We start from the raw sequence: 15855 nt of genomic DNA, 5'->3' as shown, positions 1-15855 counted from the left end.
TCAGAACTGATTTTTTTTTTTTTTTTTATATAAAAATTCTGTTATGCTTTGTTATTATATTGTGACATGCAGGCAGCTTGTGATGCACTGTTGCAGAGCAGAAAGGGTGGAATGGCATGTAAGTAATGGGACTTGGTAAGGGGCTTCTGTTCTGTAAGGGATGGACATGCCTCTTAGGAGATAAGTGACTGGAGGAGTTAGAAATAAAGGAAGGAGCAGCGGAAGGACGTTTTAAGTAGGGAATCAGGAGACAATAAGCAGGAGTGTTTGCGGTATAGATAAAGACAAAACATGAGTGGTAAGAAGATAAACTGATTGGTAGAGAAAGCTTTCTTTTACGGTTTTGAAAGTGTGCTCTGTAACCCAGATAACGGAATACCGGCACCATAAAACATAGAAAACTCCAGTACCTCTGAGTTGTTTCTGCTCATTACACTAGTCATTACAACATTATAAGAATTCATTTTTTTTTTAAATACTATTTTTTTTTTTTTTTAAATGTAGTTTGTTTCGTAAATAAATACAAATATTCGCTAAACTTATCCACTGTATATTATTTTTAAAGTAGCTGTTCTGTTATCCTCTTAATAATCACAGCCTCTGTCCTGACTGATAATCAAGGTTTTATTATACCATGTTAAATGGTATCAATGAATGCGAATGTAAAACAAATGGTATCGTATCTCAAACTTAATTTTCACTTGTTATAAACCAATTCAAACCAAAACGTTTTTCCCCTGTAAATATGGTTACTATAATCTTTGAATTTTCTGATACCAGCAATATAAATAAAACAGCATCAAAATCAAATAGAACACTTATAAGCAATAACTATACTTTCAGTTTTTACACTTGCTTATTACCTAATTCTTCCATGGTGTCTCCATCTCCAAGATGTTCTCTCAAGTGAACAGAAATGTGATCACAAAGCTCTTCCATGCTATTTCCTTTAAAGGTACATGATGCCCACTCACAGGCCACTACCAGTTCTGAACTCTTGCACTTCTTAGCCATCTAGAAGAAAAAAAAAACCACATTTTTTCCCACTTTGCTGGGTACTACAAATGTATTCATTGAAAGTAGGAATTAAGACTGAATATCAGTTTTTGAAGATAATCTAGTAATGAACAAGTTTGATATCATATGGGTATTTTCCTATTAAATAAAACTAATCTGAGTTATTGGATAACATTTAAAGACTACTTCCAACATACTAGCATACCAATACACAGTAAAAATGTAGTAATTATAAAATCAACAAAAGAATAACTGCTCAATGATCATTGTGTTGATTTGGTTTGTGTAAAATGGAGTTATGGTCACTTTTCAATGAGTGACAGCCTCATTACTTATTGACTGTAGCCTTTATGCAAGGCAACTTAAAATATCTGAGATACAATTTATTACATTTTTTTTGTTCTTCCAAATGGAGCACAGGCAAATGAAGTGACTTGCTCATGGTCACACAGTTGTAAGTAGCAGTATTTGAACTGGGCATGCTCCGATCGATTGGCCGGTTTCAGTTGGCACCAATGTTCACTTAAATAAAAAAGACAATCGGTGATTGGTAAAAAGGATGATCACCAAAACAGATATTTTCAGCCCCATCTTTTCTAAGCTTTATTGTAATTTAGTTGCAGTGCTCCTTTACACGAGGTGACACTATAGTTGAGCTAGTGCATGTCCTTTTTCTCCTTTTGCAGCAAAAAATCTGCAATATAAAACAGTAGTGAGTGGAGGATTATTTTATCAGTGAACGAGAGGGGATTGGCATATTACGTTTTACGGTAAAGAAAGTGGAGTAATAAACTGTATTTATTAAGTATGCTGTTGACCAGAGATGGCTGCACTATTATCAGCAAGCTGTATATCAAAGCCAAATCAAAGAAAAATGCATCACTTTAATATGGTAACAGTGCACCATGTTTCCTTAAAACTAAGAATAAAACAAAAGTTTATACAATGCCTTTTACTTTTAGACCCCTATAAACCTGGCCCTAGCATTTTTTGTAACTGGGTTGTATTATGATACAATTTAGTCAGATTAAGCTTGCAACTGATATTTAAAAGCATTTCCAGTATCTGCTCCTTTTTCAGATAGATTTAATGCCATTATGCCTGAAAAAAAAAAATTAAATTTACTTCTACTTTCATAGTATTTGCATGCAGGCATGGGTAAGAATATTGATTTTTCAATTAATAGTTAATTTTTCACCTTAAACAATTTGATATCGATCTCGGAAATCTCTATCCTACACAATTACTATAAAACCACTTTACCTCCCCTGATAAAAATGGTGTGTTCTCCTCAGCTAAAATCAGCTCCTTCAACACTTAAACCAGATGTATGGACTTTCTGCGGTTCAAACAATGTGTCAGTAAAGAATAACTAGATACTGTAAAAAGCAAAGCCATGTGTAAGCGGTACACCTCAGAAGTATTGTTGTAACACAACAAATTTGAGAATTCATTTATCCCAATGCCACCCAAAAACAATCTCAGTCGACATCCAAAATGAGTAGAGCCTAAACAATCTACACTGGAGATGGCGGGTTAACCCAACTTCCATTTAATTTGCCTTGTGCCCAAACAAAACAGAATCCATAGCAATATTTATCTGTAAAGATAGGAGACCCTACATTGTTGTTGAAAACAAATTATATGGGTTTTTGAACTGCGGTATGATATACCAAACAGAAAGCAAATGAGTGAAGTTTTTGTACCTAGACTTTATGAAGATCAAAGCATCACCACATCACTCAGGTCAGTGAAGAGAGTAGCCCTAACTTGCAACAGCTGAACATCCAGAGCAACAAATTCCCATGTGACAATCACGTCTCTACATTACATCCGCATCTGTGACGGATGTGTTGCCGACATGCATGTCAGTCACACCAGGAGTAACCTTACTACCTATATGCAAAGCTGCTGAGATGACTTGCTGTTGTTCCAAAAAATCTTTCTAGGATTTACAATACACTGTTCCACCACGTGACTGCAATCAATCACAAGTACGTGTGTTGGCAAGTTCTATAAATAGTGCTTCTCTTTAAGCACATGGCTAGCTGTGCTTAGCAATGATGGAAAAAAGTTTGCAACATGCAACATTTACCTGCTTGCATGGCCAGGTGAGGCAATTTTCAGAGCAGCCTGCAATACCAACATGAGTGTGTACGTAAAACAGCTTATGTGATGTAGCTCCATAAGCTGTACTATAGAGATCATACAAGCCGTGGTCACAGTCATGATGGCAGGTTCTTTTCCTTTTATGTCCCACTCATCCAATGCCACTGTCAACAAGCATCAGCTCTAGAACCAAATATTAAAATGCTTCCTTTTTGTCTGAGAAAGAACTGTGAGGAAACATTTGAGACAGATTATCTTGGCTACTACACACGAACAACTGAAGGTGTGTAACCTGTAGAATTACAGAAAGACACGAGTCTCCCACTATAGCTTTAATTTTGACTAATTCAAGATTTTAAAAGTCCAAGATGGGAAAAAATTTGCCAAACGGTTCAGTTGAATTGCCTACATGGAGATTCCGAACACATAAAAAAAGGTTACTGAATAACATTTACTGTATTTAAGAAGCAATAGCACCCCCAAAATAATGTGTTGACTCTGATCTGGTAATACATGTATTAGTTAAATTATTGCGAATTCTGAATGAGCGTGGTGCTGCGAAAATGTTTTTACTATGCAGACACCGTTCAAATAAAATGTTACTGAAAATTTGTCACATTATATTAATGTTCTCTATGTATGAATAAGTAATCTCTAAAAAGACCTCCACTTCAAATAAATCAGTGCATGCTAATTCAGTCAAGATAAAATTGGGCATCAATGCCAATACCCAGCCTGAGTCACATGCTTATAGCAAACAAATTTGGATTTACTTATGTTAAATGTCGTCAGTATTGTTTCTGATCATCTCCAAAGATGGTCTGATTCACCAAATCTTGAGTGTATTTAACAAGTTTACATACCCTGGCAGAATTTGTAAGAGATGTACCATACTTTAAAGAAAACATGACTGATCAGGCAAGACATCTCATTTACTTTTAATGGAATGCAAGTTAAACTATAAGGCATCACAAAACAGCACAACCAATAAACAAAACATAGTAATAAGTAAATGAGATGGTGGTCCCTTAGTTCTTACTAGCATTTACTACCCCCTTTGGCATCCATGATGGCAAGCAGTCTTTTGTGATAGTTGTGGATGAGGTCCTTCATTTTCTCAGGTGGTAGAGCTGCAAATTCTTCTTGGCAAAAAGCCTCCAGGTGCCATAAATTCTTGTTATCTTGCATGAACTGCATGTCTTACATCTCCCCAAACTGGCTCAAAAAATTGAGGTCGGGAGACTGATGGCCACTCCAGCATTTTCACTTTTTTCTGCTGTGCCCACCTAAGGGTCAACTTGGCCTTGCGTTTTGGATCAATGTCTTGTTGGAAGATCCAAGTGTGTCCCATGTGCAGCTTCCAGACTGATGAATGCAAGTTGTCCTCCAATACGTTCCGGTATGATGCTACATTCACTTTTCACTAAGTTACCTGTGCCGCTGTGGCTCATACACCCCCAGAATATCAGAGAAAATCCTCCATGCTTCACAGTAGGGATGGTGTATTTTTCGTCATGGGCACTGCATCTTCTCCAAACATAGCGTTTACAGCTGTGACCATAAAGTTCAATTTCGGTCTCAACACTACAAAGGACTTTGCCAGACAAGCCTCAAAACATATGGAACATATTGTAAGTGGGCCGTTTTGAGGCATTGTTACAGTAAAGTTTTTTTTTTTTTTTTGTTGCAGCTCGACCATGCAGCCCATTTTTGTTCAAGTACCTCCTTATTGCGCATCTTGAAACAGCAACACCATTTGCTTGCTTGCATCTCAGCTGAAATGACTCGTGGGTCTTTTGAAAGCTTGACAAATAAACCTGGCAGTTGTTGCTGAAATCTTGGTTGGTCTACCTGACTGTGGCCAGGTAACAACAGAACCCCTAATTTTCCTTTTTTTTTTTTTTTTATTATATAAAAAGTCTGAAAACTACTGATGAGCACTTTCAGATCTCTGGATATCCTTTTTACCGATTTACACAAATCAACAGTGTTTTCTTGCAAATTTTTGACAGTTCTTTTGTTTTCCCCAGTGCAGCTCTACATGAATTTAAATTAACTATTTATATACAGACACTGATTACAATCCAAGAGGTTACAAGTTTTGACACTCTCTTAATTACCCTTGATTTGAACCTGTGTGTATCAACTCGTGGGTATATCATCAGCTTCAATACAAGGATATGAAAACCTTTGATAAGGCCCATTTGAGTAATCTCAGTTATGATTTAAAAAGGACACACACAATTATGTGATAATAAACTGCCTCACCTGAGCACACTCCCTAATTAAAATGAAAGCTTTCTGCATGATTACTTATTTTTTCCAAACAATGGCAATATTACACCAATTCTGCCAGAGTATGTAAAATTATGAACACGACTGTATATCTAGATAGCACTTGAAATTAAAAGCAATCATAATTGGGGAAAAAAAAAAAAAGTATTCATTTTGTAAATATATTAAATATCAAAATTAATTGTCAAGTCAAATATGTTTACGGGGAAAAAAAAACTAGCCTCATTTTAGTAGTCTCTGCTCATCACTTCATATACATGACAATATACAAAGGCCTGCAGAAGTTTGGGCACCCTTCCTTAGAATGTGTGTTACTCTGGATAGTTAAGTAAGCAGAAGATGAACTGATCAACAAAAGGCATAAATTTAAAGATGACATTTATTTTCAGCATTGAACGCACGATTAGTGCATTGTTTTTATTTTGTGCAATGTACAGTGAAAAAACGCACACCATTCAAACATTTGGGCCCCCTAAGCTATTGGAGGTCTCAGACCTTAATTAGCTCATCAGGGCTATGGCTTGTTCAGTCATTGTTAGGAAACCCCAGGTGATGCAAATTGCAAAGCTGTATAATTTCCGACTCATCCAACCTTGTCCCAATAATCAGCAGCCCTGGGCTCCTCTAAGCAGCTACCTAGCACTCTGAAAAAATAAAAATTAATGCTCATAAAGCAGGAGAAGGCTATTAGAAGATATCAAAATGTTTTAAGGTAGCTGTTTCCTTAGTATGTAATGTTAAGAAATGGCAGTTAACAGGAACAGAGGAGGTCAAGTGGAGGACTGAAAGAAAGAAAACTTTCTGAAAGAACAGGTCGTTGGATTGCTAGAAAGTCAAATAAAAACCACCATTTGACTGCAAAAGACCTTGGTAATGACACCAGAACAAAGGTGACTTTCATGGTAAAGTCAGGTGAAGAAAACCTTTCCTGCATCCTAGCCACAAAATTCAGTGCCTTAAGTTTTCAAATGAACATCTAAAAGCCCAATATTGTGGAAACGAGTCCTGTGGACTGATGAAGTCAAAAAGAGAACTTTTTAGCCACAATGTGCAATGGTATGTTTGGAGAAAATAGTGTGGCGAATTCCAGGAAAAGAACAACTGTCCAACTATTAAGCACGGGGTTGATTCTGGTAGCAAACACCACAACATCTGTAAAAAGGTTGAATTTAAAAAGAGGATGAGTCCTACAACTAGATGATAATGATCCAAAACAAACCTCAAAATCTACAATGGAATACCACAAGAGGTGCAAGCTGACAGTTTTGCCATGGACCTCACAGTCTCCTAACCTAAACATCATTGAGAGGAAAAACAAAACAAAAAAATAAATAAATAAAAAAACCACACACCAGTGGATAGGTCTCAAAAGTGCAGTGCATGCAAGACTGCCCAAAAATCTTGCAGAATGAGAATCCCTTAGAAAGGATGAAAGGGCAAAAACACCCCAAGAAAGAACTGAAAGACTCTTAACTGGCTACAAAGTTTTTACAAGGTGTTATACTTGTCAAATGGGGTGTTACTAAAAGCTGACCATAGTGGGTGCCCAAATGCTTGCTTCAGGCCATTTTCTTCATTTTTGTGGTATTTTGTACCCATGAATGATGGAAATAAAAATGATCTTGCTTAAAATATTAAAGAAAACTTGTCATCTTTAATTGTATAGCTTTTGGTGATCACATCATTTTCTGCTCACTTAACTATTCACAGCTACAGACATTTTTAAGCAAGGGTGCCCAAACTTTTGCATGCCACTGTATTTACAGAATACTGCAAAGTTTTTTTTCTTGCAATATGCCACAACTCCAACACTAGTATTGGCAAATATAACTACCTCACCTTGAAAGTTTGGTCTTCCTTACTTGAATAACCTCAGAACAAATCTTTCATAACCTGGCATCAAATTATACTCCAAATGCTTATTTGACTTGCTAAACTATAAACAGTTACAGTACTGTTCACAAAATGAAGAAAACTGTTTTGCATTAAGATATGCTCCAATATATGGAAATGTTATTGAAATATCCTTGTAAAGAAGAAAAAAAAAAAATTATCAGCATATATGTAAGGGCCTTTGCTCGTATTAACCCAGTTTGTATTTTAGTGCATTCTCATGCTAAACATATACTAAAACCAAAATGCATTACAAATTTACATCATCTGCCACCATCAAGAATACACTTTAAGTCATTCTCCAGCATTTTGGAAACATACAAATCCTTACTCACAAATATGGTGGAAAATACTTGCCAATAAACTTTTGCAGTTTGGAGAGGTTTACAGTATATATAAAAACATTCATACAGCACTACATGAGTGGTTAGAAACTGCATGCAGCAATATGGCACCACAGAGCTTCCCACAATGTTAAAAATCTGCTCATAAGAAAGCAAGAAACCTTGGCTTCTCAAATGGTGGGGCACAAATGGACAAAACTCAGTTTTATAACATTTTTCTTTGATGTGTTTGATGTATTCTAATGTGACAAATGCAAAATACAACAGCTATCAGTATACCTTAAGTTGTCTATTGTAAGCCAAAAATTAGACAGGCCATTCTAAACAAACTTGCACAGTGAATTCTCAGAAAACTTTATTGCTTTGCCAGTTTATTTTAAACAAACTGGGGTCCTTTTTGGAGGTGGTTAACAGTTTGACCAGGACAAAACATGGCACAGTATCCTTAGTGGAAAACACTGATGCAACTGTATGAAAACATGACACATCAAAATGTGTGACCTAACTAATCTGTGTGTGCAGTACCGTACTTGTTAAAAATTACAATGGCTGAACCCAAAGGGTGGTATCTAGAATATAATAAAACTTCAGCTATTCTAGAGATCTGATAGGAGTAAAAAATATTGAGGAGCAGGTTTCTATTATTATTCCAACAAAGTAATCCATTACAAATTCTGAGGAATAAATACTTTCATTAATTAACCAAATATATGACTAAACAAAAGGTCACCATATAAGCAAGAATATACAAAAAGATAAATCACAAAAGTACACATAGTAAGTTCCAAAACAATCTGATGCGAGTCACAAATCCAAATACTCCTTGACAATACGCCAAGAGGACACATGATTTCTTTTAATTATAGAGAGCGATGAAGCAACCTTGACAATATAGAAGGCTTTCAGACCCTAATGGAGAATTCTAAACAATAAAGGCCTATGACCGTTTTTATGATCAACTAGGCTCAAATCTTGGGCTTTTACTAGCACAAACAGAAAATCTACAACACGTCTTAAGTAATTTTTTTCCTAAAATACAAACCATAAGAAGAAGAGTCCTTCCAACAGGTGATCAGCCAAATTCTGTAAACCAAAATATATCCTACTGCAATAATATGCATGGAAATAGGAACCAAGAACCAATTACAATGAAATCTAGTAGTGAATATATGTACTCTATACAGTTTATTTCAACAACTGTCTGGCAAAGCGCATGGTTCCTTTAGCTTTTAATAAGTGTCAAGACCCGACTTCATATAAAAGCAAAACATAAAAATGCACTTTACATGGCATCAAAAAGCAATATTTTAATTGAGTTTCAAGACGTGAAACTGGAATCACTTTTGTTAAAACTATTCAGATGTTTGTGTAGAAACTGCCTCGTTTCGAGGAGTGATCAAGGGTTTACGTGAACCCTACATTTTAACTGTAAACGGTTGCACAGACCTAAAAGCATGCCAGTAAGTTAGTTAATGCCACAAGGTATTTTCAAAATGCAAATTATATTGCGATTCCTCGACAGCAGAAATCAAATACAAACCATCCACCTGAAACTAAAGCTAGCGATATTCGAGTGTATACACACGCTGGCGGTGAACCATTATGAATCCATAATGCAGTAGGCCGCCCTAGAGACCGATCTAACGATATGATTACTAACCTGTCCTCTCAATAAGTTTAGACCTCCTTGCTCCTTTACATTAAATCTCGCCAAAGGAAAATATCAACCTAATTATCATTTATAGCTGTCACAACAAACAGCATTTGCTAGTGTTATCTACTCAAACGAGAAGCCCAGAAAAGGAAAAACAATCATATTTGATCGCCGTGTGCTTCAAACCACAAAAGATGGCGTCTACCGATAACTCGGATCGATATTTGTCTAAGAGGCATATTGATGGCTTCACTGACTTATGCGATTTAAAGCTACACTGTTACGCACAGAAGATTCTGTAACGAAACAACATGCAGCAGAATTTGGCCAGCTACCTAACTGGTGTGGAGGCCTGTTTTCTTCTATTTTGCGTAAATATGTTAGCTAAAACGTTGCATAATTTTGGGGATAATAAAAGCAATATCAACATCACAGCACAATTAAATGTCAACATAACGCGAAACGAGTAACTGGGGGAAAATAAACGTTTACAGCGAACTGTAAAGTGCCACACAAAAAAAGCAGCTCAATTATCCAAACACCAACTGGGTTTCTTTTATGTTACCTGGTATTTAAAAACAAGCGTTTGCAAGACACTCTTCTTGTCCACGACAACAGCGATATCCCGAAAAACGAGAATTACAAATATCCAGTAATGTAAGTTACGCGCGGTCCCACTTAACACACATCTCTCTTTTCTCTTACTCTGGTCTTTTCCTGTTATTTTTCCACTACTTCCTGCTTTTGTCCCAGTTTGTCGAAACACTCGCATTTACCGCGTAAATGACCTCACAACTTTATAAGACACGTCGGTCGATTTAATTGGAAGCTGACCTGTCTGTCACGTTTACTGCCGTTCCGGCGTTTATGAAGTGGTACGGGGGAACCGTTGAGAGACCGGCGTCCTGTTGCTTGGAATTTTGGGAAATGTAGTTTCTCCTTTTTTAAACACGGAAGGAGTTCTCGTTTCCGCTTAAAGTTAGTAACCTCGAGTTGTGCGGTACACTTGTCTTCTAATTTCAAAGTACTATTTGATATAAAATTACATTATGAATAACGTGCGTTTTCACTCATGATGTCGGTGTCACAAATAAAGAGAGCACCGAGGATGGAAAAAAACCGAAAATGTTTTTTATTCGTGATTAAAGATGGCACGCGCGCGCACACGGGCAAATATGGGCGAACAGGCACACCACGCGCAAAATCTAAACCAATCACTTCCTTTTCTTTTAGTTTCTTATTTTTTGAAAACTTTATTGAATCTCGTCAGATATACAGCATCAAAGAAATAACAATTCAGTTAAGTAACAATTTACAAATGAATACATTGAATATTCAGAATTTAAATTACATTGAAATAATAATTTAAATAGGAAAAAGGGGTCTTAAATTACATTGTGAAAATGTAAGGGTCATCATATGTTTTAAGGAATCAAAGAATTAATTTTTAAATATAATGATAGAGGCAACGTTAAGAATCTACATTTGTGGATAAAGTATATGGTTAAAATTTAAAAAATGACCCTATTGTTTTAAATAAATAAATTTAATATTTTTAAACTTTAGTGTAGATAAGATTTTCATTCCATAGAGCCAACTGTTTTAAAAACTCCAAAAATCATCATTTTTTTTTGCAGTAAAACAATATACAATATGTAGTTTCAACATCTTTGCAATAAAAGCAGCTATTACAATTTAAATTTCAAATTTGAAAAGTCAATAGGAGGGTGTAAATCAATTAGAATTTTGACCTGTACTGCTTTTGTTTTAGGTGGAATAGGAAAAGAATGAGATTCTGTTCTAATTTTACTAGTAACCTTTTTTTGTATTACCTTTGGGCAATTGATCTCATTTATATTTTCTCAGATACACTCACGGTTATCCTAATCATTTTATTTTGTTAAGAGTTTATGCTTTCACAGTTTGGGTTTCCTAACAACAAATATTTTAATAAAGGCACTGTGTTAGAATACAGTCATATGAAAAAGTTTGGGAACCCCATTAATTCTTTGGATTTTTGTTTTTCATTGGCTGAGCTTTCAAAGTAGCAACTTCCTTTTAATATATGACATGCCTTATGGACTAAGTTTATTGGATTAACAGAAAATATGCAATATGCAGCACAACAAAATTAGGTGCATAAATTTGGGCACCCCAACAGAGGTATTACATCAATACTTCGTTGAGCCTCCTTTTGCAAATATAATGGCCTCTAGACGCCTCCTATAGCCTTTGATGAGTGTCTGGATTCTGGATGGAGGTATTTTTGACCATTCTTCCATACAAAATCACTCCAGTTCAGTTAAATTTGATGGCTGCTGAGCATGAACAGCCTGCTTCAAATCATCCGATAGATTTTCAATGATATTCAAGTCAGGGGACTGTGACGGCCATTCCAGAACATTGTACTTCTCCCTCTGCATGAATGCCTTTGTAGATTTCGAACTGTGCTTTGGGTCATTGTCTTGTTGGAATATCCAAACCCTGTGTAACTTCAACTTTGTGAATGATTCATGAATATTATCCTGAAGAATTTGTTGATATTGGATTGAATTAATCCGACCCATGACTTTAACAAGGGCCCCAGTCCCTGAACTAGCCTCACAGCCCCAGAGCATGATGGAACCTCCACCAAATTTGACAGTAGGTAGCAGGTGTTTTTCTTGGAATGTGGTGTTCTTCTTCCGCCATCCAAAGCACTTTTTGTTATGACCAAATAACTCAATTTTTGTCTCATCAGTCCAAAGCACTTTGTTCCAAAATGAATGTGGCTTGTCTAAAAAAGCATTTGCATACAAGCGACTCTGTTTGTGGCGTGAGTGCAGAACAACAACAACATTTATTTATATAGCACATTTTCATACAAAAAGTAGCTCAAAGTGCTTTACATAATGAAGAAAAGAAAAATAAAAGACAAAATAAGAAATTAAAATAAGGCAACATTAGTTAACATAGAAAAGGAGTAAGGTCCGATGGCCAGGGTGGACAGAAAAAACAAAAAAAAAACTCCAGAAAGCTGGAGAAAAAAATAAAATCTGTAGGGGTTCCAGGCCACGAGACCGTCCAGTCCCCTCTGGGCATTCTACCTAACATAAATGAAATAGTCCTCTTTGTAGTTAGGGTTCTCACGGAGTCACTTGATGCTGGTGGTCATACAGGCTTCTTTCTCATCACCCTGCCGTACAGATGTTCTTTGTGCAAATTGCGCTGAATTGTAGAACGATGTACAGATACACCATCTGCAGCAAGATGTTCTTGCAGGTCTTTGGAGGTGATCTGTGGGTTGTCTGTAACCATTCTCACAATCCTGCGCATATGCCTCTCCTGAATTTTTCTTGGCCTGCCAGACCTGGGTTTAACAGCAACTGTGCCTGTGGCCTTCCATTTCCTGATTACATTCCTTACAGTTTAAACCTCTGAGATAGCTTTTTGTAGCCTTCCCCTAAACCATGACACTGAACAATCTTTGTTTTCAGATCTTTTGAGAGTTGCTTTGAGGATCCCATGCTGTCACTCTTCAGAGGAGAGTCAAAGGGAAGCACAACTTGCACTTGACCACCTTAAATACCTTATCTCATGATTGGACACATCTGTCTATGAAGTTCTGGGCTTAACGAGCTAATCCAACCAATTTGGTGTTGCAAGTAATCAGTATTGAGCAGTTACATACATTCAAATCAGCAAAATTACAAGGGGACCCCAATTTTTGCACAGCCAGTTTTTCACATTTGATTTAATTTCATACAACTAAATACTGCTTCACTTAAAATCTTTGTTTGGAAAACACCCCAGTACTCAGATGTTCCTAGGAAATGAAAGACATACCATGTGGTATAGCGGGTCCACAGCTCATGTCAAAAGGGCCAGTTTTAATTAAATAATCGCCACACTCGCGGCTTAGAGAGGGGGCGTGGTAAGTGTGGCGGATTGGTTCCAGGGGCGATTCTCACTTAAGTGCACAGGTGAGGAGTCGTCCGCATCTGTAGTTGTTCCCGGTAACTGCTAATTGCCACAGCTGATCCACGACCCCGTAATATTAAATAGAAGCGCGAGGTGGCTAGCAGGGGGATGAAAAAAAAGTAAAAAGAAACGGAGGTTGCAGAAAGCAGTGAGGAGAAAGTGCGTGCGTGTGCGAGAGAGAGAGAGAGCGCGGGGTGTTTTTGGCTGACACCGAGGGCAGTTGGTAGTGGTCGCTCCCGCTGAGCATTGTGAATAGCAAGAGTGTCCAGCTGAAGGATGGCTCACTGTGGAAGACTGCGGGAGTCGGAAGGCTTGGGTGATGGATTCCCCAATGTGAGCGTCCTGGCTGTTGGGGGAAGCCAAGTCTTGGTCTGGAGAGAGTGCAACCAAACAAAGTCAGGGAAGCCTCCAGACCAGTTGAGTGGAGAGAAGGTCAGCTGCAGGAAGGGTGACTCCCCTGTTTTGAAGCCTGATGGGAGAAGCAGGGGAGCCGCCAGGTAAAAGAAGGCACTGTGCTTTGGATTTTAAAGAGACTGCTTCCAGTCATTGTTTTAACCTCATTTTAAAGGATTTATTTATTGTTTTAACCTCCACTATTACAGCTCTGTTTTTATTGGATTATTTATAAGAGTTTGGAGACACTGCACTTATTTATTTGGAAACTTTGTTTATGTTGTTGTTTTAATAAAAGCACTTGGCACTTTTTTTTACACCATCCCCTTGCTCCATTTGTTGTGCCTCACTGCTGAGGTCATCGGTGACATTACCGACAGTGTTGGGTTCAAGGGCTCCCGAAAGCAAGATGGGAGCGTGGAGGAGAACCCGCATCGTCACATACCACTGTTATATTTTTTTTTGAATGTAAATTATTATGTAGGCTGAGAGGGGTTCTCCAACTATTTCATATGACTGTATAGTATGGCAACAAAGGTTAGGAGTGTTATGAGGGGGGAACTGAATTTGCCAGTTGCCTATTGCTGTCTCAGGGGGGTATTAAAGAATATGTTGAAACTGGGTGTGATAAGTGATCCGTGGCATTGTGCAAGTTTTAAATAAATAATTGCATCTGAGAATGTGCAGAGTAAGGAAATTCTAAACCCATATCAGAAAATGCTGAACCCTGGGAGGGTAGGACTAAAAATATGAAGTACTGATAAGATTATTTTTAGATCAGGAGAAGATCTACCGTATGTTTATAAAAGGAAGGTTTATTATACAAAATAAAAAGAACATGAATGAAAGGTCATATGTCTATTTAGATTAAATTTCTTTTTGACAAATTGAACAATTACAGCCCAGATAGTAGGAACAAGATCTATGTGATTGAAAATGAAGTCCCACAAAGGAATATACTTAGTCCTACTTTGTATAATATCATAGTTAATGATATATTTTTTGACTAACAGAAGATGCTAATCTAGGTTGACTTTTATATGTAGAGATTCAGCTTAAGAAGTTTTAGAAAACTGGCCCTTACAATGGGGTTTTAAATTCTCAACTTCTCAAACTAAAGCTATTTTTTCTGAAAAGAAAATTAAAAATTACAAACAGTGTGTTATATAACCATTTAATAATTGAAGATAGTATATTTAGGCATTTGGTTTGATATTTTCAAAAATACAAATTAAAAATACAGAAAATAAGTGTAAAAAGTATTACATTTGTAGAGATGTCTGTTAGGATATAGTTAAGTAGTGAACAAATCTACATTTGTAACATTTATCGCACAATCATTATGGTTGTCAAATATATAGGTCATCAGCCAAATACTTACCATACAGATTATGCCAATGTCACATTTAGATAGATAGATAGATACTTTATTAATCCCAATGGGAAATTCACATTATCCAGCAGCAGCATACTGATACAATAAATAATATTAAATTAAAGATTGATAATAATAATAATGCAGGTTAAAAACAGACAATAACTTTGTATAATGTTAAATGTTAACGTTTACCCCCCGGGTGGAATTGAAGATTTGCATAGTTTGGGGGAGGAACGATCTTCTCAATCTGTCAGTGGAGCAGGACAGTGACAGCAGTCTGTCGCTGAAGCTGCTCCTCTGTCTGGAGATGATACTATTTAGTGGATGCAGTGGATTCTCCATAATTGATAGGAGCCTGCTGAGCGCCCTTCGCTCTGCCACAGATGTTAAACTGTCCAGCTCCATGCCAACAATAGAGCCTGCCTTCCTCACCAGTTTGTCCAGGCGTGAGGCGTCTTTCTTCTTAATGCTGCCTCCCCAGCACACCACTGCGTAGAAGAGGGCGCTCGCCACAACCGTCTGATAGAACATCTGCAGCATCTTATTGCAGATGTTGAAGGACGCCGGCCTTCTAAGGAAGTATAGTCGGTATTTTTATAGGTCCCTATACATTTATATGACTTTTAGTTACAGAACATGTCTGACTTGTCAACTGCAGTTGGTGATGTCCTAGCTGGATCACGTTAACTTAAACGACGGAAAATCACTGGCCATGCCACATTTACCAAACACATGCCGATCTTCCGGTACAGTTGTGCTCGCCCCTTTTTGTGATGTGCTACCAGACTGAGCCAGTGCTGTACAAAGGGTTA

General features: G+C 37.1%; 1 protein-coding gene across 3 annotated transcripts in view; it reads right to left on the bottom strand.

Annotated features, from left to right (window-relative positions):
- Window positions 1-10099, bottom strand: part of zgc:112083 (uncharacterized protein LOC550461 homolog) — a 62520-nt gene extending 52421 nt beyond the window's left edge. Inside the window, exons 1-2 of one of the 3 annotated variants that reach the window (XM_028800128.2) lie at window positions 9878-10099; window positions 864-1014 (exon numbers count right to left, since the gene is read on the bottom strand). In XM_028800128.2, coding sequence (XP_028655961.2) covers window positions 864-1014; window positions 9878-10084 — 358 coding nt within the window. In that variant the 5' untranslated portion in view covers window positions 10085-10099. Of the gene's footprint in view, window positions 1-837; window positions 1015-9877 lie in introns of those variants that run through there. The other 2 variants (XM_028800129.2, XM_028800130.2) reach the window with 2 other exon arrangements.
- Window positions 10100-15855: the final 5756 nt, after the last annotated feature.

The sequence above is a fragment of the Erpetoichthys calabaricus genome, chromosome 4 (genome assembly GCF_900747795.2).
Source record: "Erpetoichthys calabaricus chromosome 4, fErpCal1.3, whole genome shotgun sequence".
Taxonomy (NCBI): Eukaryota; Metazoa; Chordata; class Cladistia; order Polypteriformes; family Polypteridae; genus Erpetoichthys; species Erpetoichthys calabaricus.
This window is presented reverse-complemented; position numbering and strand designations above follow the sequence as displayed.